This window comes from Ictidomys tridecemlineatus, chromosome 6, assembly GCF_052094955.1.
Source record: "Ictidomys tridecemlineatus isolate mIctTri1 chromosome 6, mIctTri1.hap1, whole genome shotgun sequence".
NCBI classification, from domain to species: domain Eukaryota; kingdom Metazoa; phylum Chordata; class Mammalia; order Rodentia; family Sciuridae; genus Ictidomys; species Ictidomys tridecemlineatus.
In genome coordinates, this window is record NC_135482.1 from 159,232,102 (window position 1) to 159,259,289 (window position 27,188).

A 27,188-nucleotide genomic window follows, 5' to 3' on the forward strand; every position below is an offset into this window, starting at 1 on the left:
CCAATGAATTTTTTGAATTGTATGTATAAGTAGCCAGGTTGTGGTAGCACTATACTCCCAACAACTCAGGTGGCAGGAGGATTGCAAGTTTGAGGCCATCCTGAACAATTAGTGAAACCCTGTCTCAAAATAAATAGTATTAGAGATGTAACTCAGTGGTGGAGTTCTTGCTTAATGTACACGAGGCCCTAGGTTCAATCCCTAATACCAAAAAAGGGGGATAAATAATTACTAAAAACTGTAAGCTAACAAATTTTTGTCTTTTGGTACTGTGATTAAATTACTGTTTCTAATTTGCATTTCATGAGCATTGCATGTTTTACCTGAATAGCACTTTAAAAAATTATCTTTGAAAATATCAAAAGCAATAGTTTTTATAGCCAAATATCCCCTACCAGACAGCATAAAGAATGAACACAGGTTTCATAAGTCTTGGTTCTACTATTGTGTGAGCCAGATTAAAAGGAGTGCTTACTCAAATAACTCCCATCCATTTCTGTTCAGTATGAGTATCAGGATCAGTGGTAACAAGTTACAGTGATAGCTAAAACATACTGAGTCTATATGGGACAGGTCATCCAGTAGTTAGTCGATTTGTAAGGACTATTTCATTTATTTCTATTATTAACCTCTTTTTTCCTTGAGGGCACCAAGATGTTAGAGAAGTTGACTCACTCGACCAGTGTCACACCTAGTGATTGACTGGAACTTAAAATCAGAGTGGAGTTTCAGACTTTGCCATGTGATGTTATGGTACATTGTTTTATTCTAAGCATTATTCAAGGCCTTTCTGAATGCTATAAATTTACTTTAATCTCTGATTTTTTAAATGTAAAATTATCAGCATGAATCTTAATGCCAAAGCTGTCCTTTTTTGCTCCCTCTAATAGTGAGTTTTGTAAGTATTACTGGACCTTTTGATAGAAGTGCTTTTACCCTCACTTCTGGGAACTATGCCAAATTATTTAGACATTTTACTTTTGTTTGTGTTTGGAGAAGAGAAGTAAAATGAAAAGTTCTTAATGAAATTCAAGTGTTTTGTCATTCACCGTCCACTGGAATTTAAGGTAATTTCATTTCTAACAGAGAAAGAGTAGCTAATTGGTCATGTATTGAGGAACAATAAATGGTCCCTGATGAGCTCAACTTTTTTTTCCCCTCATATTTTTAGTTTTTGCTTATAATAAAATAGCAACTAGAGTGTGCAGTTAACAGGGGATGCATAAACAGTAAAGGATTTCTTCCATCAAATGCTATCCATACTCTTCCTTCCCCTTTCCTATTATCACACACTTGCATTTTACCTGCGGATCCAGACTTTACAGAATGAAAAGCAGTCTGCTTTCATTGGAGTGGTTGAGAAATCATGCCTGACTTGACCTAAAGAAAAAATATTGCAATGGGTAAATTCAAAATAATTAAAATTTGTAGTTATTTGAAGAAGATCCCACATTTATAAGAACTGTAGTTAACTGTGCTGCCTTCCTCTGCCCTCCACAGTTTGGGCACCTGCAGTGCTTGCATGCAGTAGAGTACTAGTGACTTAGAAGTAATGCTCCACTTTAAGGTAAAGCTAGCCACTAAACATATTCTCAAGTTCAAGATGATAGTTTACATAAGGAAAGAATATAAGCGAAAAGGGAGTTATATAAATAAAGATGTTTAGACTATGAGGAAAAATTCTTGTATTTTGGACTAAATGTTCAGTGAAGGTTTTTTGTTGTCTAACAGGTAAATAGATATTCTCTCGGCTGCTGCTAGTTTTCTTCTCCTAGAAAAGTGAAAATTAGATAAAGGACTGAGAGTCTTACAATGTTCTAATGAAAAACACAAGCTATACAATAATTAAAAACAACAAAAATAAGATGCCAAAAGTCTTCATTACATTAGCCGTCATTTATTTACCTTACTCTGCATATACCTGAAACTTGTGGGTGGCTGTTGTTTCTGATAAAAGTCTAGGATTAAACAAAGTCCAGTGTGAATCATCGTTCCCTTGCTGATTGTAGGATCCTTTCAAGGTACCTTGCTAGCTAATGTAAGAGGCATACATATTTGGAGCATCATGTATTTTCTTAAAAACTATAAATATTTAAAAAGGGATAGTATATATTTACCAAACTCAAAAAGATGTCTAAATTGCTTCATTATAATATGGTGAATTATGATTAGGAGATAAATGCTGGAAAAGGAATTTTGAATTTTTTATTAGTTTGCTTTGAGATGGGGTCTCACTGTGTTTCCCAAGCAGGCCTTGAACTCCTGGATTCAAGCCACCCTCCTGCCTTAGTCTCACAAGTACCTAGGGTTATAAGCCTGTGCCACCAGCCTGGCTTGGAATCTTAAACCACCCTCCCCATCTCTGATAAGCTGTATGATCATGAGCAAGTGTCAATTATGCTAGAACTTGGTTATTTGAGTTGTTTTATTTTCATACAGAAGAATTAATTCAGTATTCTTTTATTAAGAAGCAGCTAATGGTTGAATCATGAGGTTTCTGGTTTTATGAGCCAAAAGTTATCAAGTTTCTGTGTTGCACAGAGGCAGATTTTTTCTTTTTCTTTTATTCTTAGTCTGGGCATCAGCTAGAATGCAGTCCCTTAAGTCCATCAGCCAGTTCATGAATTGTCCCTCTGGATGGGCACATGTGAATGTAGGTCAAAGGACTTGCCCTTCCTTAAGTAAAACTGTAATGTTGAACTGAGTGGGTTTTTCCTACTTGTCATGATTTTGCTGCTTCTAGTAATAAGTCTTTGTTGTTGTTTTGCTTAAAAAAAACACTATGGGATATAGATATACAGATTAGACAGCTGCTAACTGGTGGCCTAGTATAGCTAGTGTTCGGGTTTATTTTTTGGAAGGGATTTTTTTTCTTTTGTTTTGGTGAGAAGGTTGCCCATTTTCTTAATTGAGTGAGTTGGCAATGTCTGATGGTTTCACATAAAACTGATTCTCTTGCACTTTGTTGAATAAAACAATTTGGGAAGAGCATACCTACATTCCTGCACAATAGCAGTCATCTGTAGCAGAGCACTTATAGCCCTCCTGAGGTGGAGCCTGTGGTCTATTTCCAATTCACCATAGCCCCTCCTCTCACTGTTGCTTTCTGCTTTACCTGACACACTCTGTCCTGCAGTATCTAGTAGATATTCTGTAATGATAGAGGTATCTATGTTATCCACCATATCGGCCACTAGCCATAATGGCTCTATGTACTTAACTGTAGCTAGTGTGTCTGAGAAACGGAATTTTGAATTTTATCCATTTTAATTAATTTATATACACACATATGGGATGCAGTATTTTCCTTTATTATATATTTCCCTAGAGTGAAAAAGTAATTAATTAATACTAACACCTTATGTATATCTCTTCTTTTCTATGCCATATCTGAATGTTGCTGTGTTATCACTATGCCTGTTCTGGCACCTAGGCATATGAAAAGGGTCTGTGCTTTCACAAAGCTTACAAATTATAAGTATTTGTAGGAGACACTTGTCCAAGAAATGTGACATTTGCTGTATGATCCTTCCAGTAGGCCTTTCAGATAAGGATATGTAATTTAATTCCTTATCAACCACAACCCCCAAAATTCTCCATTGCCACCCAGATCCACATTCTAATAGTTTTGACATATACTTACTATTGCAGTTCCTCTAAGAAACTGTCTTTGTTCCACTCCCCAGTTTTGGAACTTTCTAAGATATGCTGTCTTAAAACTAGGCTGCTTTAGAATTTTTTCATAATAGTAAATCAGCTCAGCCTTCACCTGGTTATTTTATTACCTCAGCCTTCTGTCTACCTATTCCCAAGCAGTACCTTCTTCCAGAACTTCTTTTTTGTTTCCTGACAGGATAGAGTGTGTGGGTGCTTGCTCGCAGGCAGTCCCAGTGCTCCACTGTTTTTTCTGATTCTATCTGCTGTTAGACGTTTTTCTTTCACCCTGCAAATGTCAGCCTCTTTCTCTCTCTTGGGAGGCACTGTGTACCTCCATTCATTGCTTCATTCTCTCCCTTTCAAAAATGAAATCTAAATTTAAGAAAATACACACTCTTTTGTAAAACCTGTCATTTTAAGAATAACATAAATATTGCAATCAAATGTAGCTACAGCATAAATGATAGATGAACGCTAAAATGATAATTACATTATGAAATAACTCCCACATTTGCCATTGCTAGTGGAAACATTTGTTATTCGGTGTTGTTTGAAGTTGTTTAATTCTGTTGCTGATAACCAGATTAGCAAGGCAGTATTTCATAAGGTTTTCTGCTTAGGCATGAAAGTAGTCTATGTGTATAAAATCAGACATTATTATGGCATTTGTTAATATGATATTTGACCTTTTCCTTTTTGATTTAGTTGTCCAGTTAAGGTGTTATTTATTTGCTCAACAAATATTTATTGAGTTGCTGTGATATATTTGCCAATAAGTATTAGCTAAAATTTGTAGCCTTTACTTCCCGGATCTGCCAACAGCTTAGAGCCATAATTTGACATTTTTCCATTTTGTCAAGTTTTAACAATGTTCATCTTCTGAAATATTTGAGGGATGTATATGCTGCTCTCATTTTTCAATAATGCCAAACAATTTAAAAATTGAATTTCCAGTTTAGTATAACTCTTGATAAAGTATAATAATGAAGAATATCTTTAAATGATTTTGGTAAGGGTGATTATGGACCATGATTATATCCCAATAACTAGTGATATTGACTTAATAGGCATTTTTTGTGTGATGAGTGTCGGGGGGGTAGGGCTGTTATAAGGGAAAATCTACTCTTGCTTTGTGTGTGTGCGTGTGTATGTGAGAGAGAGAGAGAGAGAGAGAGAGAGAGAGAGAGAGAGAGAGAGAGAGAGGGGGTTTAGATCAGTTATTGGCAGGCTGATGACTATCAAGAAGAAATTATTTATTTTGAACTAAGTTCCATGGGATTTTAATTAGAGGCTGTATTCTCATATATATATATATATATATATATATATATATATATATATATATATGAGTCAGCGGAATGCATTACAATTCTTATAACCCATATAGAGCACATTTTTCATATCTCTGGGTGTATACAAAGTGTATTCACACCAATTCGTGTCTTCATATATGTACTTTGGATAATAATGAGCTGTATTCTGTTGTATGGTCTGAATTCTGTTATATGGGACCATATAGAATGAAAATCTTAATTTCAGTTCTATTGTTGGCTTTATCACAAGAAGAAAGTAAGATTGGGGCGATAAAGGGAAGGCTCTTAACACAGTTTCCAGAACATAGTGCTTTTTGTTTTTATTTTGTTTTTTTTTTTAATTTTTTTTTTAGTTGTAGTTGGACTCAATATCTTTTTTTTCTTTTTTTTATTGGTTGCTCAAAACATTACAGTGATCTTGACATATCATATGTCATACATTTGATTCAAGTGGGATATGAATTCTTATTTTTACCACAGGTACTGATTGCAGGATCACATTGGTTATACATCCACCTTTATATATACTGACATACTAGTGTCTGTTATATTCTGCTCCCCTTCCTATTCCCCCCTCCTCTCCCCTCCCCTCCCATCATCTCTCTCTACCCCACCTACTGTAATTCATTTCTCTCGCTCTTTTTTTTCCCCTTTCCCCTCACATCTTCTTATATGTAATTTTGTATAACAATGAGGGTCTCCTTCCATCTTCCATGTAATTCCCCTTCTCTCTCCCATTCCCTCCCACCTCTCGTCTCTGCTTAATAGTGATTTTCTTCTCATGCTCTTCCTCCCTGCTCTGTTTTGAGTCGCCCTCCTTATATCAAAGAAGACATTTGGCATTTGTTTTTTAGGGATTGGCTGACTTAGCATAATCTGCTCTAATGCCATCCATTTCCCTGCAAATGCCATGATTTTGTTATTTTTTAGTGGTGAGTAATATTCCATTGTGTACAAATGCCACATTTTTTTTATCCATTCATCTATTGATGGGCATCTAGGTTGGTTCCACATTCTAGCTATTGTGAATTGTGCTGCTATGAACATTGATGTAGCTGTATCCTTATAGTATGCTCTCTTTAGGTCTTTGGGGAATAGTCCAGGAAGGGGAACAGCTGGGTCGAATGGTGGTTCCATTCCCAGCTTTTCAAGGAATCTTCATACTGTTTTCCAAATTGGCTGCACCAATTTGCAGTCCCACCAGCAATGTACAAGTGTACCCTTTTCCCCATATCCTCACCAGCACTTGTTGTTTGATTTCATAATGGCTGCCATTCTTATTGGAGTGAGATGGTATCTTAGAGTGGTTTTAATTTGCATTTCTCTAATTGCTAGAGATGGTGAGCATTTTTTCATGTATTTGTTGATTGATTATATATCCTTCTCTGAGAAGTGTCTGTTCAGATCCTTGACCCATTTGTTGATTGGGTTATTTGTTTTCTTATTGTTTAATTTTTTGGACTCAATATCTTTATTTAATTTTTATATGGTGCTGAGGATGGAACCCAGGGCCTCACACGTGCTAGGTGAGAGCTCTACCTCTGAGCCACAACCTCAGCCTCAATATAGTGCTTTTTAAATGTCTGTTTTCATGTGCTATCAGTTTGTTGGTGTTTTAGCTCTTGGGTTACATGACCTTGTAAACTTTCTCTTTGGTGGGAAGAAATAGGAGATAATGCTCTCTATTTTTATTTAGTTTCCCACCCCCGTGATACTGGGGATTGAACTCAGAGTCTCTTTACCACTGAGCTACATCTCAGTCCTTTAAAATAAAAAATAAAAAAAAAAATTGAGACAAGATCTTTTTAAGACTGTCCTTGAATTTGTCATCCTCCTGCCTCAGCCTCCTGAGTTTCTTAGATAACAGACATGTGCCACTGTATCCAACTTTAATGACTCTTTAAATAATAATATTAAACTCAGAATTCAGTGAAGTTGATTTTGACTATTCCCTTAAATAGTAAAAAAGCCAAATAATTTTATGTGGCCCAAGTTATACAGTAATAGTAATTGTTAGTCATTATTTCTTTTCTTTTTTTAATTAATTAATATATCTTACAGTAGACTGCATTTTGACATAAAATTGTACACAAGTAGAGCACAACTTCTCTTGTCATTATTTCTTGTCCAGAGAAATGAGTTGCTCTTGGTGCCATTCAACATTAGGTGTTTGAATCTATGTTAATCTTAAGTGTGAGGCATAGAGAGTACCTCATATGTTTGTATAAAACTTGCTGATTAAGAAATATTAAAATCAGTATATTACAATGATTCAGCCACATCAGTGTTTATAGCAGCTCAATTCATAATAGCTAAACTGTGGAATCAACCTAGGTGTCCCTTAACAGATAAATGGATTAAAAAATGTGGTGCACACAAACACACATTCACACAATGGAATATTACTCAACCTTAAAGAAGAATGAAATTATGGCATTTGCCAGTAAGTGTATGGAGATGGAGAATATCATGCTAAGTGAAATAAGCCAATCCCCCATAAGACAAAAGCCGAATGTTTTCTCTGATATGTGGATGCTAATTCGCAATGTGGTGGGGTCAGGGTTGGGGGGTGACTAGGGAAGAAAAGAGTTACCTTAGATTAAGTAGAGAGGAATGAAGGGAGGGGAGGGGGATATGGGGGTAAGAAAGATAGTAGAATGAATCAGACATTATTACCTTATTTACATATATAATTATACAACCTGTGTGATTCTACATCATGTACAACCAGAAGAATGAGAAATTATACTCCATTATATATAATGTATCAAAGTGCATTCTACTGTCACTAATTAAAACAAATAAAAAATATTTTAAAAAGAATTTAAGATAGAAGGTGTTAGCATTTATCTTATTTTCAATTGTAGGAGCGGAGTAAATGGAGCATCTCAAATACAGATTTTTGTAGTAAAGTGAATTCTATCAGTTTTATAGTAACACAGTCTGACCCCTCTTCTTGGGTTATAGTTGCTCAAGCAAGAAATCTAAGCCCAATTATTCTTATTGCCTTTCTTCCTCTTTTGTACCCCAGTTCAGTTGAACAATTTCTATTGAATCTCTCTTCAAAATATTTTCTTAATTTGCTAAACTTGACTTTTACCTCTTTAGCATCACCCTCATCCAAATGAGTATTATTTTTCCTCTGTATTAGGACAGTAGCTCTTCTAGTTTCTGGGCTCCATGTTTACTTCACACCATCCTGCAAACAGTAGTCAGAGGAGTATTTTAAAAACACAGGTCTGGTCACTTTTTTACTTTAATATTCTCTGATTAAACTTAAGCTTCCTAAAATAAATAAAGTTAAGCTTCCTGAATATAATCTATGGTATACGATAGATATCTGTAATTTTCTCTCAAGTGTTTAGTGTATTTGCTGTTACAACTCAGGCAACTAATTTAGGGACTATTTGCAAACTTCACCAACTTGAGCTTCCAAGAATATAATTCTCAGCTACCTAAAATTTAAATTAAGTTTTTTTTTTAAAGAAATGGAGTTGTATTTAGAATGCATCCATATTCAAACCTATTTAATTTTTAATACTTAAAAATATTATGCTTTGACAAAATAAGTATGATTTATGATGTCACAACAATTATCTCATAAATGTATATTTCCAAGCATTTTGTCTCCAACTATGGAAAATGTAAAAAGATACAGTTAAATCCTAACCTTCTATGAATATGTATATTCATATTCATAATGATGCTAAGAATCAGCACCAAAAACTTTTAGATTTGTAAAACAAAGTGACCACAGAATATTGCTTTTCTATTACTGTTTCTTGAAAATAACATCATATTTTAAAATTTTCTGCAAAAGTCAAAGCCCATTTTAAAAAATAGTCAGGACTCTTAACTTGCTTGCAGTTCAGCCCAGCACCTCTGTATGTGGTTTGGATATTCTGATTTGCAAACCAAATAGTTCCAAATCATATTATTCTGATAAACCCAGGTAAACCTTCTTTTGACTTTGAAAGCCTGTTGAGGTCAGTAATGTTTAATTTAGTATATTGTTCAGTGATGAAATGGAGTTGCAAATTGTTCTGACACTTCATGAGATAAAATTAAATGAATTATTTAGTGTTAATTAAAGAACCTGCTAAATTATTTTAAACCAGTCAATGTTAATTAAGGTATTTTAAGATTTGGTTCTTGAAAAATAGGCTGTATTTTCAGTTCCTAACCTTTTGAGCTTGTAATCATAAGATGCCCTCTTCTTATTAAAACAAAACCCTTGAAGTTGACTTTTTTGAAGTACAATACAAAGGTTGAATTTTTATATTAGCTCTTTATTTTAAAGCAATGATCATTGTTTTTCTTTATTTAAAAGATTAAATATTTTGAGGTTACATATATCATGCTAGTCTGGATGGTGAAACTGACTTTTAGAATTGCTGAAGAATTTTTCTATAAAGGAAAGTATGCCACATGGACCTGAGTCAGGAAGCAGTGACTACAAAAAAATTCTTTATGTGTGACATACGAAAGGCAAAAGTAATATAGTACTTAACTATTTATGATTGCATACCCGGTAAATTTCTGAAGATATTTCCAGAGTATTTTTTAACATTTTATAAAATAATCATTTTATGTATTTAAAGCTTAAGTATGGATTAATAAATGAATGAATTTAAATATTTACATTTCCATATAGAAATAAGTATACTGAATTTGGGGCTCATGGTAAAGTATACCTAATACCTAATAATGTAGATTTCATATATAAAAAATAGTTGGTAGACATTGAGTATCTCAGTATTTTGCTGTTATATACCTAAAAATAAACAGAATAGGGAATTATCTTCATCTAAGATGATTTATCTTCATCTGTATTTAGTAAGAACATTTTTAAATAGGTACTTTTTGTACTTCGAGGTGTCTTTTTGAATTTTGAATGAAAATTAGCTTTAGTACTTATTCTGTTGAACCAAGAATTTAAAGTCTGAGTCAAATTTTATATAATATACAATTTTGAGCATGTATTATTTTTGAATGACCAACATTTTATGGCTTTCAAATTAACCATCCAAGAAATAATGGTATTTTGTATTTATTAGGTATACTTCCTTTTTTATTATAAAAGTAATAGATGCTTATTGCAGAAAGATTAGAAAATATACAGAAATCTTAAAATGCACTAATACTGAACTCTTCCTTTTCATCTTTCATGTTAATTTCACCTTTTTTTTTTAAAGATACTTTCTTTTTGTTTTTATTAAGTAGGCAATTTTCTAACAACGTTTTTCAATTTCTTTGCTGTGACCATTGCATCCCACTCCTTCCTTTTGGATTTATTTTCCTTCACCGGAAAGTAAACCTTTCAATAATTCTTTTAAGGATGATCTGTAAATGTCTTAAGGGTTTTGTCCAAAAATACTTTTATTTCATTCTTGCACTTTACTTACAAATTAGCCACATATGAGCATTTTCTTAAATATACTACATATTTATATTCTGATACCCTACTGATGAGAAATCCAAAGATACAGTGAAAACTTTTTTTTAATTTTTTTAGTTGTAGATGGACACAATACCTTTATTTTATTTGTTTATTTTTATGTGGTGCTGGGGATCAAACCCAGTGCCTCCTGCATGCTAGGCAAGTGTTCTACCACTGAGCCACAACGCTGGCCCCACCTTTTTTTTTTTTAAGCTGCACTTTTCTCCTCTTAAACCAGTTTTTTGGATTAGCAAATGAATTTCTCTTAACTTTTAAAGTAAGAAATAAATGTTTGAATGTGTCTTTCCACATTTAATACAAACAAAATATCCTAAGTCTGTTACTTGAAGATGTATGTTCAGGTATTATGTTTTGTAATATGCTATACATGGTGTCATGTATTTTATGGCTGTTTTCTCAAAGGCAATATTTCAAATTATATTTTAATTTGGATGGAGTCCTGTAGTAATTTTAGACCATTCCTATCTTTTAGAAGTCTGTAATCACCGAAATGTTCTGTATCTGTACTAGCCAATGAGACCTTTGGTGCTGATTATACTAGATACTAGACCTTAGGTGCTGATTTATTCCATTTTGTTAGCCTTTATTTCTAATTAGATAAATGGAAATTTTGAATTAGCAACTTGATTAATTTTAGTTTATATAGTTTAATTTTATTTGTAGGGTTGGTTGGTTAATTGGTTGGTTTTCAGAAATTTTCAGGTGGTTGGTTTCTGGTTTTTAGTAGTTAAGATTTGCCTATACAATATAGGATTAGAAGTAAATTATAGACTAATGAAGGAACACAATAGTCATATATTTTCACTGTGGTTTTTGAATGTTCTAGTAAGGGTAGTATAATAATCTGAGGTTTATACATTAATTGGTATTTATTGAATAAGAATTACAGAAATAAGTCTTCAGGTTTCATTCTGCTAAACAAATAAGTGTATATAATGCCTTCTGTTTTTCAGATTGCAAATAGAAGAATCTTCCAAACCTGTAAGGCTATCACAACAACTAGAGAAAGTTGTAACAACAAATTACAAGCCTGTTGCTAATCATCAATATAATGTAAGTTTTCTGCATGTTTCCCTTTATTCGATGTTATATCTTTATTCTTTTCTGTATTATAGATTCTTAGGTTTTGAAAGTACTCATCAGTCATAAGCCTTACCCTCAGGTGCTTGAATACCTAATCCAGATATAGTAAGGAATATGACAATTTGCTAAGCATAGAAAACAGCTTGCTCTACATCATAAGCCACACCTTAAGAAGACAACCATTGTTCAAAGTATTCTTGATATTCTTTATTTTTTGCCCCTCCCCACTTTTCTATACCTTTATATTTGTTCATATGAGATCTTAATATATTGACAAAAAAATTAAAGGTCATACATAGATGTGTACATTTATTATCTATCAATGTTTTTTAAAAAATTAAATATCATTCAGAAATTTTTAAATGTCCTGGAACAACAGTAATTTTTCTCAATGATAATTAAGATTACTTTGCTCACAGGTATTTTTACTATCTCTTACTGCTGTGCAAAGGGAAGACTGCTTATATGTTTTCAACCTTTTTTATTAAAGTATATTTTATACATACTTATATATAATATATAATATATATAATAATACTTATATATTATGTATACTGGCATATTATGTGGTGTTTACACTTCTGAGTGCTTTTTAACTAGTGACACATAATCTTCATACCTACCCCATGAAGTAACTACCACTATTATTATTAGTTTATAGTTGAGGTCCTGAGACTCAAGGAGGTTAGCTTACTTAAGATCACACAGCCGTTTACCATTCCAGATGTTCAACCCAGATAGTGTGGCTTAAGAATCAAACTCTTAACCACCATGATTATTGCCACAGGATTAACAATGCTAAAATGGCTAAGGTTTGGAGGTTTGAAGTAACTGTAATGCAAGAAGAAATGTAATGTTTTTTAAAAATATATATATTTTTAGTTGTAGATGAACACAATGCCTTTGCTTTATTTATTTTTTGTGTGGTGCTAGGGATCCAACCCAGTGCCTCACATGTGCTAGACAAGTGCTCTACCTCTGAGCCACAACCCCAGCCCAAGAAATATAATGATTCAATGAAGCTCAAATCAAGTAGCAGTTAACAGTTGAACTCTTGTATCCTACTTTGTTGCTTAAGATTCCTTTTGATACTGAGCATAGAAAGAATGAAAACCTCTTTTAAAACTGACCTTAAGTGTCCAGACTTATTAAGTACCACAGAACAGTGTCTGCCAAAATAATACTTTATGGTATTTAAGTTTCTAGTGGTTAATTTGCATGAAACATAGCAAAAGCTTCCAGGGCTAAACAGGCATGTAACTGAGCAGAAGACTGAGGCTTACGAAGGCAAATGCTGGGGAGTGTAAGAACTGTGTACACCTATTCCTTCTGGAGACATTCAGATGTTTGAAAAAAAAAAAAATTGTTGCACTGATTGGATTAAACAAGGCAAAACTAAAGAAGACAATAGTGTCAGATAATACAAGGGAGGTATTTTTCTGTTGGGTGTAGATAAGAGTCTGCTTCTTGTCCTCTTTTGCCTTTTCTCCTCTTAGTTGGGTGCACAGTTATGTAATGTCTGATTGGGATATGTTTTGAGAAATGTGTTGGTAGGCAGTTTGATCATTGTACAGACATATAAAGGGCACTACACAGACCTCCATGGGATAGCTTGCATCCCTTGGCTGTATAATACTGTCATATACGTGGTATTTTCTTGACTGAAATGTTGCTGTGCTGTACATAATTGTACACATGACTTCCTGGAGTTAATGGAAATAGAAAACTAAAATAATATAGGTCTTATTTGTCTTTGCCTTTCTTCTTCAATGGTGTTCTTCTCCTATAACCTTTGACTCCTCTCTTCTTCTCTTATGAGCCAGGCTTCTATATACAATTTCTACTCTTTGTCACAGGGAAGATAAGATAAATAGCACTTTCCATAGGCTGTGAAGAGATGTAACCTTTCTGGAGGGAATTTTAGTAATTTGTATCAAAAGTACTATTTAAAAGGATTTGTCCTTTGACTGGCAATCTTGAATATAGGAATTTATAATAGTAAAACAAATGTCAAAAAAATGTATGTGCAGTAATGTTTCTCTATGTTGTTTAAGATAGAAAAAGACTGGAAACAAATATCCAGAATTGGAGATTGGTGAAATATCTGACGTCATTAGTTTGGGATCGTAGGAACTAGAGTGATTTTATCCTAATTTTCCTCTTTTTAAAGAGGTTTACAAGAGAACCTAATGGGTAAGGGGAAAACATTAGAACTTACATTTATCTTGTTTTTCATCTTATAAAGGGAAAAGTTTTAAAAATACTTACCACAGGAATTGGCTTTATGCAAACCCTTATGCACTTCCTAAAATCAGTTGTTTTTAGCAAAAGAGTAGAGATAGTACAGCACAGAGGAATTAACTATGGTGCCCACACATTTTTATTTGTTTTCAGCTTTTTATATTTGGTACTAAATTCTGAGATATATAGGTTATAATACCTTTTGTTAATTAAACTCAGTCTCAAAAATGAGCAGATGTCTTTAAAAATTTTCCACAAAGAAACTGTAGATAATGCCAATAAAGCAAATACATGTGAATAAAAAAGTAGAAAAACTGATACTTCTCTTACTTCAAAATGATCTCTGTCAGTCACTCTATAAAGTAGCAAGAAAGGTAAAGGAATCAGATCCTTAGAGGAATCAGATCCTCTTTAGAACGAGATTGGCTGTTCTAAAATGGAAATTATCAATACCATTTTAAATATGACTCGTCATTCCCTGTCTTTAATAATGACTCAGTGTGTCTCTCTTGGAAACAGAAACAGCTCAAGATATTTGTAGCAGAAAGGGATTCGGTGTAGGGAATTGGATACAAATAGTTTATGAATACAAAGTGGAAGAATTGGAAACGGGAGAAGAAGCCTGGTTACAGAGAGAATTGCCCTTCCTCCTGGTTTCATTCTCCCACTGACAAACACCAGCCAGCAAGGGAATCTTGGAAATGTAGCCTGAAGGACCCTGCCACCACAGCCACCATGGCCTAAAGCTAAAGCTTGATGCTGTTACAAAGCTTTCATAGTTGGCAATATTTTTAAAAACTAAGCATGAGTATTCAGGCTAGGGATGTAGCTCAATGGTAGAGCACCTCTGGGTTCAATCCTTAGTGCCACGCCAAAAAAAAGGGGGGGAGGGGGGGAGGAAGGAAGAAAAAGAAGGAAGCTAATTTACAAGATTCCTTTCAACTCCCTCCATCTCTCAATCACAATTGTTGTGTGTGTTCTGGTTTTATATGTTGTCATCTGGCACGTGTAAATTTCGTAGTATTCTTTGATAATGCTTCTCAACATGGGCTGGATAGTAGAATCAGCCAGGCAGCTTTATAAAAGAAAATGCCTCCAGAGTTTGATCATTTGATCCAATGTGGGAGCCAACTATCTCAAGGTGTTTAAAGTTCCCTAGGTTATTCTAGTTTACAACCACTAATCCAAAGAGATAGAAACTTTTTACAGTTCTGTCTGCCATCTCCTGTTGAGGAAGGGGTGGGATTCAATAATGATATGAGGGAGGAGATCAGAAAGTTTCTTTCTTCCAAACCCAGGATTTTTAAAAAGAATTAATATCTTCTTGTCTTTGTTATCACCTCTATCCCCTGCTCCTGAGTTTGACAAACAGTGTGTTCTCTAGCCCTTCTTAAGAAAGTGAGAGAGAACCAGAAACACTTAACTAGAAAAGTGATTAATTCAAGTAATAGAATTGTTATATAGAACCTTGAGGTTAACCCTCAGGAACTAGAAATAAAATTTGTCCTTATGCATAAAAAGAAACATTGTTTCTTTAGTGTGGCAACTAACTGTTTTAGTCTTCAGAAGTAAGATTATTTAGTTTGGTTTTTTTTGTTTAATTTTGCTGATTAAAATGGATGCCTGCAAGAATATATCATAAAGGCTTTTCAGCAGTGTTTGCCTAATATAGTACATAGTATATCTTATCCATTTGAATTTGTACACCAAGGACTGTGGATTCTAAAGAAATCATTTCCTCCAAAGAAATGATGGTACACTAAGCAGAAATAGAAGCATTTGTAAAGGGGAAGGGGAAAATGATCTTTCTTAAGGACTTAAAATGCAAAACCATGATAGTTGAGGCTGTCATGCTCACTTTCGCAGTTAAAATAAAAACCTTCACAGAGACTGCCTTGACATAGCAATCAAAGTATTTCTGCAAACAACAGTCTCAAAATTTACAGACATCTGAGTTATAATATTTTAATTGGTAGTGGGTGGCATTTATAATTTTAGTCAGTGATTACGGTTTCAGTAATGACAGTTGAACATCTCTTTACCACATCCACAATGGATTTTCAACATTTCCTTGAATTTTAGTATTGAATAATTTGTTTTCTGTTGCAAAAGTAACATTTGTTGTGTATGATAGATTTTTTAATTATAAAAATGTATAACTGGAGATAAAAGTTTAAAGTACTTCCTGAATTTAAGTTTATTTCTACAATATTGGCTACATAGTGATGTATAGTCATTAAAGACAGAAGAAGATCAGTAATTAAAATTCACATGACTTAAAACTATTTGTTTTAATAACTGTCAGTAATATTTTGTATTGGCTGCTAACAAGTTAGATGTCTTGACTGCTTTGAGTGCTGTTTCTTTTTTTTTAAGAGAGATAATTTTTTTAATATTTATTTTTTAGTTTTCGGTGGACACAACATCTTTATTTTATTTTTATGTGGTGCTGAGGATCGAACCCAGCGTCCTGTGCATGCCAGGCAAGCGCGTTACCACTTGAGCCACATTTCCAGCCCAAGTGTTGTTTCTTTACAGTGCCTGTGTGTCAGAAACAAAGTGCCCAAAGAAAAAATAGTTAACCAACAGAAGTAACATTATCTCAGAACTATAAATTTCTCTGAAGTATACTAGTACATATTATTTGCAGTTTATTTGTGTAATTACTCTTACCTGCAGTACCAAGATTAAGTTGAATACTAAGATTACCACTTCTATACTGTTTAGATTTTAAAAAGAAAAAAGAAAAGTTAACTTCAAGGACCTTAGTTTTATCCTAAGCATATTAGGTATTATTAACTTAATCAACATGGGAATAATTTAAACCCCTTTTTATAATTACACATATACTGGAACTTCTTACCTGATACAACAAAGGAGAATTTGGATTATGGACCTGTCTTAGATATTATCAAAAAGATTTAACCAGTTTAGCTTTAAAGCAATATTTTTTTATAAGTTATCCCATAGTACAGGACTATGACAATAATAGATGTTTTGGGGTTTTATAGGGGTTTTTTGTAGTGCTAGGATCAAACTCAGGGCCTTGCACATGCTAGACATGTCCTCTACCACTGAGTTATACCTTTGCCCATTTCTTGTTTTTTAAAAAAATAAACATAAGAATAAATGTGTTGGGGCTTTCAGATTACACTTTTAAGAATTGTTGTTCAGTAGATAAGAGACAACACTACCTCAAGGAATTGAGCCATTGGTGGACACGGTTAACATGGAATGATTAGCATACATTTCTATTCTGCTTTCCCCTTTAATTTTAAAGAAGGAAAGCACCAACATTCAGTGCAGTCACTGTATTTGAGCAGGAAGTATGTAAACCAATTTTTTTAAAAAAAAGTCTATATAGAATTTGGTGGTTTTCTTTCTACTCATTAACATTATAAATCACAACTTAATCTAACTTCTGATCTTATCCCTGGTAATGATTTTTAAAGTTCCTTTCTAATTTATTCTAAATTCTTGCTGTTGAATTTTGGCCATCTTAACTCTGTGTTTGGGAATTGATAACAAATCCTTAAAAAGTTTTTCTCACCATTGCCAACGAGAATATTATATCTTGACCTCTCTGAAGTAGCCCTTCTTGCTTTACCAGCGTGTTTCTTTGAAAACATTTTTTTCTATTAATCTTCCCAGCTTCACCCATCATTTTATATAATGAAGAGCCTCCAAAGGGTAGAAATCACTTCTTTTTTCTGAATTTATCTTTATCTTCTTTCAACATAAACTAAAGCTGGGAAGGGAGTGAAGACAGTTGTCATGCAGGATCTGATTGCATATGAAGGATGCAAAGGCCTAATCCCATTCACACTTGTATTCCCGAGGATATGGAGGCTGGGGCAGGAGGATTGGAAGTTCAAGGCCAGCCTGGGCAACTTAGTGACATCCTGCCTCAAAATAGTATAAAATAAAAACTCAGTGGTAACACTCTTACCTAGCATGCATGAGGCCCTGGGTTCAGTGCTCAGTGATGGGGAAAGAAAATAAACTAAGCTTTGATCTTCTCCTGGGTCCCCACTTTGTCTTGTCTTCCCTGGAAACCAGTAGCTTTTGACAATAAATGAAATCCCACATCCCACCCAACCCCTTGGGAAGGGAATAAGCAGTTACCATGTCTCTTCTGTGTGTAAATAGATTCTTTGATTTATTTTCTAGATCCCAAGGTAAATTTCTCTTATCACTTGACTGGGGTAAAGGATTATAATGTCTTCATCTCCCAGTCCTGGCTTTTTTCTGCTTTTCACCAGGCCCACGTTCTGGGTTGTACGATACTGTGTAAGTGCAGTGTGACAGTGAAAGGGGATGTCAGGATTCAAACTAAGTAAAGATATGTTGTAGTCACTGGTCAGCAAAGAAAGGCTTAACATATTTACCCCATTACACATCCCATGATATCATCCCACTTTTTAACCCAAAGACCCTGATATTTGGATTTGTGAGTTTTATCCGGTCTCTCATCCTTTTTTCTCCCCAATAATATAATCTTCTTCCATCCTTTTTTGGACCCTAGAGAAAGCCTATATTCTTTGAAATTCTTTGTAACTGCCCATCATGTTCTCTTTTATGCTATTCTCACCCAGGAAATCTTGAGACTGCCTGGCAGGATTTCGTTCCTCCCCAACAATGCAATCTGTGTCGTACATTTGCATTATTTTCAGCATCGTGATCTTATCCTAGGTAGTTCTGTGGTCTACTATTACTACATTTTAAAAAAATACTGTTTTAAAGAGAAGACTATCTTATTTTCTCCATATTTTAGTGCACTGCCTAGTACATAGTCTGTGCTTAATCTCCCAAAGAAACGAATAGAATTTTTTTTTTTTTTTGGTACCAGATATTGAACCCAGGGGCTCTTAACACCGAGTCACATCCCCAGTCCTTTTTATTTTTTATTTTTAGACACTGTTTTGCCAAGTTGCTGAGGCTGGCCTTGAACTTGTTATCCTCTTGCCTTAGTCTCCTGAGTCACTGAGATTGCAGGCATGCACCACTATGCCAAGCAAGATAAATGGATTTTGAGTTTCATTCCCAAGATGTACATATTTTTAAAAAATTAAGATGATTAAGTTACCGCTTTCTCCCTTGTCTGGCTCCTAAGTTTATTTCATTAAAAGGCAATATTGTCAAAGTTGCCTTTTTAGCCACTGATTTGTAAGTCTCCAATTATATGTAAGATGTATTTTCAGTTTTAGCATCAATAGATCAATTGCAACTAAATTTTATCATTCTTGACAAATCTCTAGTGTTAAAATATAGAGAATAAACCTCACTGCAGGAGATGGGGTTTATGCAATAATTTAGTTGTTACTTTTGAAGTATATTTTGTTATATTTTTTTAAGCTAGTCCCCAGATTATAGTCATTCCAGCTGATGAACAGGAGATTGTTCTCTGACAGCTTTTACCCAGTCTACTGACATTTTATTTACCTGGTGGGTTGCTACCATTTATGTATGTTTCCTATAACAAGTTTCTATGCTTTATAAAAATGAAGTGCGTAGATGGACACAATATGTTTATTTTATTTATTTTATGTGGTGCTGAGGATTGAACCCAGTGCCTCACGTGTGCGAGGCAAACTACAACCCCAGCCCCAGAGAGAGAATTTTTTACAAATGAACAAACCCAGGATGATAACAGGGGAAGAGAACTTCATTCTTTTGGGGCCATTGCTTCCCAAATTTATGTGCATGAAAATATGTCAGACTAAAGGATACACACAACATGCGGCCCAAGAGTATTGTTTTTACTTAGATTAAAAAAAAAAAAAAAAACAGGTTCAAGGAGGCAGCAGGGTCCAGAGGGAAAACTGGCACTGCCTGTGTTCTTTTTTATTTTAACCTTTGCTTCCTAAACTTCTTACTTCCTAGAGAACCCATGGTATGATCTAACTGCCCCTAGGGACCTCATGTTTGAAAGGTGTTACCTTCCAAACTATGTCTAGTACAGAAACTCTTACTATATATTAGTTAATAAAAAAACAAAGGAACTGCAAATTACAGTTTCTAATCACCACAGGCTAACCAGAAAGAAACCTTACTTGGGAAGAAATAGCCACATTACATGCAGAGCTTCAGGAATACTGAAGATGATTTACTGATTGTCATTATTACTATCCTAAACCTTGAAGATATAGGGAGTCCTGGGAGCAATGAGATCCCAGGCTCTGAACCCCAGTTCAGAGCTCTTCTGCCTACAATCTTCAAATCTTTTTATTTTGAGACAGTCTCACTAAATTGACCAGGCTGCCTTGAACTTGGGATCCTCTTGCTTCAAGTTGCTAGGATTATAGGCATCTGCCACTGCACATGGCCCAAAACTTCAAATCTAATCGTTTTTAGATGTATAAAACAGAGATGCCTGTGTTTCAAGTGAGTGTGTGTTGAATTGATGCTTTTCTTTCTTTCTTTCTTTCTTTCTTTTTTTTTTTTTTTTTTTTTTGCTTTTCGCATATAGATTGAATATGAAAGGAAAAAGAAAGAAGATGGGAAGCGAGCTCGAGCTGATAAACAACATGTACTAGATATGCTGTTTTCAGCCTTTGAGAAACATCAGTATTATAATCTTAAGGACCTGGTGGACATCACAAAACAACCCGTGGTATGTATATGTTCATATCTATCCTTTAAATAAGTCCTGCTTTGTTAACATGTACTTCTAAGTAGAAATGTGTGTTTCGCTTATGATTGAGTTCACATTTACTTATACTAATGAGAGTTTGTGCGTTAAGGGCATGTTTTCTGGTTTTTTTGTAACATCAGCTTCATTGATTTGTTTACTTTTGGTATCAGGGATTGAACCCAGGGGCGCTTAACCACTAAGCCACATCCCCAGCCCCTTTTTTATGTTTTATTTTGATACAGAGCCTTGCTGAGTTGCTGAGGCTGGCTTTGAATTTGTCACCTTCCTGCCTCAGCCTCTTGAGCCACTGGGATTAACAGTTGTGTGCCACTGCACTTGTCTACTTCATCATTTTAAATTCCAAATACATTTAATATAAATAATTCCACACAAAGAAAAGGAATTATCCTCCTTTGGATTTATTCTTGACATTAATCTGTAGATTTTGTTGTACATAAACCTTTCACTTTTTGTTAAGAAATTAAATTCTAAAAGAGTTAAATAATTTTTTTAATCGAGCAGAAAGTGTTCATGCTGCAGTATTATCAACTCATCTTAATGACTTCAGTCCCTTTGGCATCAAAGCCTTAGAAACAGCATTCCAAGCTAGATTGAAAAAGAATAATTCATTAGCTAAGCTGCATTTCTTCTGGTCTTAATGAAGTTTATCTTTGTATTTTTATATATAAGTGCATCTACATGAAAATGGCTTCCAGAAACTGACAGCAGACAGGACATTCTTACAGAATAAAACATACACAAAATTGACATTGGAAAATAAGCACTTACAGAGAGACATTTTGATGATACTAAGGAATGTAATTTCTTTGCTGTAGAAGGGATATAAGATTTATTCATTTTACATCAAAGATATTATAAAGCTTCTATTTTGTTTCTATAGATAATTTTTATATGGCAATACACAATAAATCTGATAATTTTTGACTTATGATCAGGGGTGGACTTCAAGGGATCCATTAGCTTCCTGAATATGTGCAAAAATGTTTGGGTTTTTCTCAGCAGCTAATCCATAGTTTGTATCAGATTCTCATAGAGGACCACTGGATCTAGATTATAAAACAAACTTATATTATTTAGAGACTATTTCCTCAGCAAGCAGATTTTTGAAGACAGGGTTGTGTGTTTTTCCTAAATAACCATATACTCTACAGCATAAACTTAGCAGAAATTCACTAGTTAATTAATCTGAAAAAAGGAAAATCCTAGTCCCCCGGAACCATCATATTTTCCTTAAATGGATTTTGACAGGCCTCCTGTCATTTATGGTGGGGGTTGGGGACAAAGAACCAGTGTCAAGAAAGTGTAGAATGTCTTTGCCAGGCTGGAGGTGGACCAGAGCCAGACATAGGGCAGAAGGAGATAGCGGTGGAATCTAGCCCTGCTGTTTACCTCACTGGAAAGTCACTTTCATTCCTAAAATTGAAAGAGTTGGACTAGATAATATTTATGATCCCTTCCAGCTCTGAATCTGTGATCCTCTCCCTATTTCATCATCTTCTCCTATTTTATCTCCTATTTTCTTCTATTTTATCTAAGACCACTCTGAGCCCTAGCACAGTTTTCTAACATAGCACCCATTTACCAATATTCCTTTAATCACACATTTCTATTAAAAGTGTCATAGAAAAAGAAAGAGAGGAAGGAAGAGGGGAGAAAAAGAATATCAGCTCTGATTATAACTGAACCTTGTTTCCTGTTCTCTGTCCTCTCAATTTTAGGTCAAAATTCAGGGAAGTTTATTTTTAATTATTGATTAGCCATTCTAAATCAGGGATCCCTAATCATGTTGATCCAGTGGGGCCATATTTTAATTCAGAATGTGAAATTGAACAGCTGGCATGCTTTTAGTTAAGGTTCAAGTCTACAGGAAAAAACTAGTTACAGATCAGTGCCTATACTTTATATCCCTGTTATGTATATATGTATGTATGTATACATATTTGGTACTGGGAATTGAACCCAGGGGAACTTAACCACTGAGCCACATACCCATCCTTTTTATTTTTTATTCTGAGACAGGGTCTTACTAAGTTACCCTACTGCATCAGCATTTAATACTAGGTAGTATTAACCTAGTATTTAGAGTTTATTTTCAGAGAGGCTTAAGTAGGGGTTTGAATAAAAGTAATAACAGTAAAAATAAAAATAACCAGAATTTGGAATCAAGATATAAAAAAAGTATGCTGTTTTACAGGGTAAAATAGCTAGAGAATTTGAAATACTGAGCATTTTTCCTATCAAAAATAAAAATTTATAGGTATATTCTATTATGGGTCTGTGAATTGGTTGGGATTCCTTTAAGTGCAAGAAACAGAAACCCAGTTCAAAATAAAAATAGAACTAGGCTGTAAGCACACACCTGTTAGCCTAGCAACTCAGGAGGCTGAGGCAGGAAGATCATAGGTTTGAGGCCAGCCTCAATAACTTAGTAAGACCCTTTCTCAAAAATAAAATAAAGGGCTGGGATTGTGGCTCAGTGGTAAAGCACTTGCCTAGCATGTGTGAGGCTCTGGGTTCAATTCTCAGCACCACATTTAAATAAATAAAAAATAAAGGTCTGTTGACAATTAAAAAATAAAGTAAATAAAATAAAAACCATTGAGGATGTAGCTCAGAGGTAGAGTACCCCGGGTTTAATCCCCAGTACGACCAACCAATCAATCAATAATTTTTTTTAAGAAATAGATTTTATCACCTCATATAGCTTGGAAAATTCAGGAATGCATGTAACTTTAGAGATAGCTAGATCTAGCTAATGTTTAGTCACAACTGTCCATTTCCATCTCTCCATAGCTCTCATCATCTTCTCATCTTTCTTATTTGTTGTCTATTTTTAAGTAGATTCATATGGTAGCCAGAATGGCCTTCTAAAACACCTCACAGCTAGCAACCTCTAACCCCACCCCACCCCCCAAAAAAAGATTTCTATGCTGATTATTTGAATAAAAGCCCAAAAAGAGATTCTAATTGACCTGGTATAGGTCATATGCCTGCTTCTGACACAAGAGGATGGACCCAGGAGTGCTCTCGCCAGCCAAGGCCCAGTGCGTCTCAAACCCTGTGCCATATTGCTTTAGGTACAAAGTTTGTGCCTAATCAATATTAATCATTTTTACTGCTGAGTCAGATTTAATGTGTTCAAAACAACTCTGATTTCTACACTCACCAAGAACTCCCCCAGACTTTCTCATTTCAGTAAGTGATACCACAGTTCCCTGCAAGTTATTCAAGCCAGACACCTGTATCCCATTTCTTTTCCACAATAATGTGTGTCATTTTCTTCCTGTTCACATATTCCCTTCTACTTCTCTCTTCATTTTTCCAGTAAGTGGAAATTTTTATTTTGAATGTTACTACTAAAACTAAAAAGACAACCAGTCTCCCAGCAGAGCATATTAATTAATGACAGCCCTTTTTGATATATCTATTTTAAAAACTAATTATTTGCTAACTTATGAAGTTGAATCTTAATTAAAAATGTTAGGATATGAAATGTCATACTAAAATAAATTATTAACTGTTGAAATTTACATTTATGAAATTTTAATACTTTCCTTTAGAATAGAAGACTCTAATAATTACTTGATCTACTACCAAATTAATTATAACTTAACGTTTTCCCTTTTAATTTCCTATATGGTTTATTTCAGTTGTTTTCTTTTTTCTTTGCCTCAATTTTTGAATGAGGGAAAATTTGAAGTGAATTTTGTAGCATACTCACTTAACTCAAGATTTTACATAAATATTAACTAATTTGCTGAAAAATTTCTGTTGGTAAGATACACCTACAGCCTCCCTTGCTTGCCGTTTAATTTTCAATAATATTTTCAAATAGAAAAATAATACTATGCCATTGATATTTTTTGTTTGTTTGTACATTCAAAACTATTCTTCACACCAAACCTACTAATAATGAAACAGTTGCCATGGTTCTAAATGCAAATATTTATTTACATTTAAAAAGGAATTTATTGTTTGCTTCTTTATCTGTTAAGACTTGGATACCTTTCTGTATGTTTGTGTATATATGTATATATTTTTTTTCTTGTTTCTTCCAGTTGTAAGCCATTATAAGTCCCAGCCTTGGAATACCTTATAATATCCCAGAATAAGCTATAGTCAGTATGCAAATAAACTAGTGCAGTTTAGAAATATTAATATTTAATATTAACTAACATTAGAGACATGAGCATTTCTCCTATCAAAAGTAAAAATATATAGGTATATACTATTATGGGTCTGTGAATTGGTTGGGATTCCTTCAGTTGCAAGAAACAGAAACCCAAATTCAAAATATAAATAGAACCTGGCCTAGTGGCACATATCTATAAGCCCAGCAACTTCCCAAAGAAAGTAAACTTTGTCTGAAATATTCAAACATTTGCCAAAGCTAAACAGAAAAGGTATTGCTAATAAGATGATCTACAAACATTAATACAAACATTTTTTTTTCAAGGTTTGGATTAGGGTCGGCCAGGGCTTCTGCTTGACCATTTCATTACCCATCTGTCTGTTTTTTGGAATTTCAAAGGAAGAAATGAAGCCAGTGGGACCCTGGGAGGAAGATAGGGCAGGGTCTAGCAGAGAAGAGGAAGTAAAACCAGAAGGAAAGGAGAAAAATGAAGGCATAGTCTGTGTTCCAAAGTAATTCTTAGCATCACCTTCTCTTCCTGTGAACAGTTTTTTTTTCCTATCTTAAGTAGTGAAAACATCTGTTGCCTTCTTTCACAGTTTATTTCTAATATGTAGTTTATTTTTAATGAAAGAATTTCATGTCTTAGAGCCACTTACAGCTTCATCTGTAAGTCTTCTCTTCTGTTGACATCTCAGAAGATTCACCCAAAAATCATATAAAGCTGAAATGACATTTTGAGATTATCATAGAACCAATAAATGCTTGGATCACTTTATGAAAGCATATAGTATATTTTCCATTGGGGAATCTTTCTGCAGTCTTTGGTATAGATTTGCATATTGTAAATATGCACCCAGCTTGGTTTAACCTTTTTGAAAGATATTGTGACTAGAAGCCTAGTAGGCTTACCTAAAGCTTTAGTAGTTTTGATAAATTCCCTGTCAAAGATATGTTTTTAATCAAATTCTAGAAATTTAGATATAGCTGATTTATTTTATAAATTGTATTTATATTGCTAGGTGTATTGCTTATCACCAAAATGCCTGATAAAATTAAATGGAACATAAATCTTCCATTTGGTGGGCAGAGCAGGAAAGGAAGAGATAGGAGAAATGGAAGGAAAGGAAGGAAGGAGAGCAGAGAGACTAAAATAGTAGTTTCCTAGGCTTTGTGGCTCTGCATAGGTTTGCCTTGGTCTTGTGAGGAAACTAGGAAGTTTGGTCTGTGAATTTCTGACTTTGAGGCTATCACAATTTTATTTTGACCCACAAATGCAAAGCTCAACCTAATTCATTGACCTTTTTGGTCAAGTATGTGCTTTGCTGTTTCCTTCCATAGGTACTATGATGTTTTACTCTCTCTCTGCTTTCAGACTTGCTGTAAATTCTCTCCCACAACATGCCTGCCACATCCCTTTGAAGAATTGTTGGGCCTGAGCCAGTTTATTCAGATCATGTGCTGCAGCATGGCACATACTCTTTAATTAGAAATACCCCAATCCCATGACATAAAAGTCTGCTTAGTTCTAGAATTCTTGTTTAAAATAAAGATGGTTAGACAAAAATTAAATTGAAAAATCAGTCATGTTTAGAATGTGTAAGAGGAGTAGAACTAGTTTCTCTTGCTCTCTGCACAAAATTGCCTTGCAGTTCAAATGATCAAATTTCTGGCCTCAAGGAACTTGGCATGTCAACCAGGCTGGGTCAAAGTGCTCCCATGATCCCCTGCACTCCTGACTTTATTACACTTGCCTGTTTGTACATCTTTATCTGCACCCTTATCTTAAGTTGTAAATTCTATAAGGCAGAGAGGACTGACTAAGCACCACTTCACCTGGCACACTTTAGGTGTTGGAATAAATATCTGAGTAAATATGTGAAGAAGAAAAATGAGATTACCAATTGATATTCTTTTTTAAAATATTTCCATTGTAAGTGGACACAATATCTTTATTTTATGTATGTATTTATTTTTATGTGGTGCTGAGGATCAAACCCAGTGCCTCACATGTGCTAGGAAAGCACTCTATCACTGAGGTACAACCTCAGTCCTACCAATTAAATTTCAATCCTGATAGAATCTTTAAAATCTCCTTGTCTTATTTTAGTACCATAATACAGCTTTTAGTAATACATGTCATCCACATACAGGTAATACTGTTTAATCAGTCAACTTTTATTTCTCAAACTATACTTACCTCTTGACTTAAAAGAACTAAAAGTTCTCATGGCTTATTCCTCTGGACCTTCTTAGTGCTCCCCACTCATCACCACCCTCTCACAAACAGTCCTCTCAACTGCCTTGTCACTCTTGAGCATACTCATACTCTGTTCACTCTGAATAAGTACACTGAGTCTGTGTGATGTGCTGTAGTAGAGCACGCGGTTTCAAAGGTGAGAGAGAAGCATGTAAGAAAGGAGTAGAATATAGTATAATAAGAGCTATCATTGAAATCTATGCAATGGGAAGTATAAATCCAAGGGTGGAGCTGTGAGGGAAAGTTCCTCTGAGAAAATGACATTTGAGCCTAATCTCAAAGGATAAGAGGATTCAGATTCCAGCGAAGGGGATGGGCAATACAGGGAAGGGGAGCTGCATGCATATCCAGAAACTGGAGGTGTATGCACAGTGGAGTATCAGAAG

At 34.4% G+C, this 27,188-nt stretch overlaps 2 protein-coding genes across 5 annotated transcripts in view; one reads left to right on the forward strand and one right to left on the reverse strand.

Annotated features, from left to right (window-relative positions):
* The window catches only part of Gtf2f2 (general transcription factor IIF subunit 2), a 145,837-nt gene that overhangs the window by 112,253 nt on the left and 6,396 nt on the right, over positions 1–27,188 (forward strand). Inside the window, exons 6-7 of the mRNA XM_005340364.5 lie at positions 11,385–11,484; positions 20,225–20,368. Of these exons, the coding sequence (XP_005340421.1) occupies positions 11,385–11,484; positions 20,225–20,368 (244 nt within the window). The remainder of the gene's footprint in view (positions 1–11,384; positions 11,485–20,224; positions 20,369–27,188) is intronic.
* The window catches only part of Kctd4 (potassium channel tetramerization domain containing 4), a 106,491-nt gene that overhangs the window by 38,312 nt on the left and 40,991 nt on the right, over positions 1–27,188 (reverse strand). The window contains exon 2 of one of the 4 annotated variants that reach the window (XM_078015973.1): positions 1,305–1,380. The exons of 2 other annotated variants lie outside the window; for them this stretch is intronic. The gene's annotated coding sequence lies outside the window, so the exon portion shown is untranslated. Of the gene's footprint in view, positions 1–1,304; positions 1,381–8,070; positions 8,170–27,188 lie in introns of all 4 variants that reach the window. One more of the 4 variants, XM_078015974.1, reaches the window with a different exon arrangement.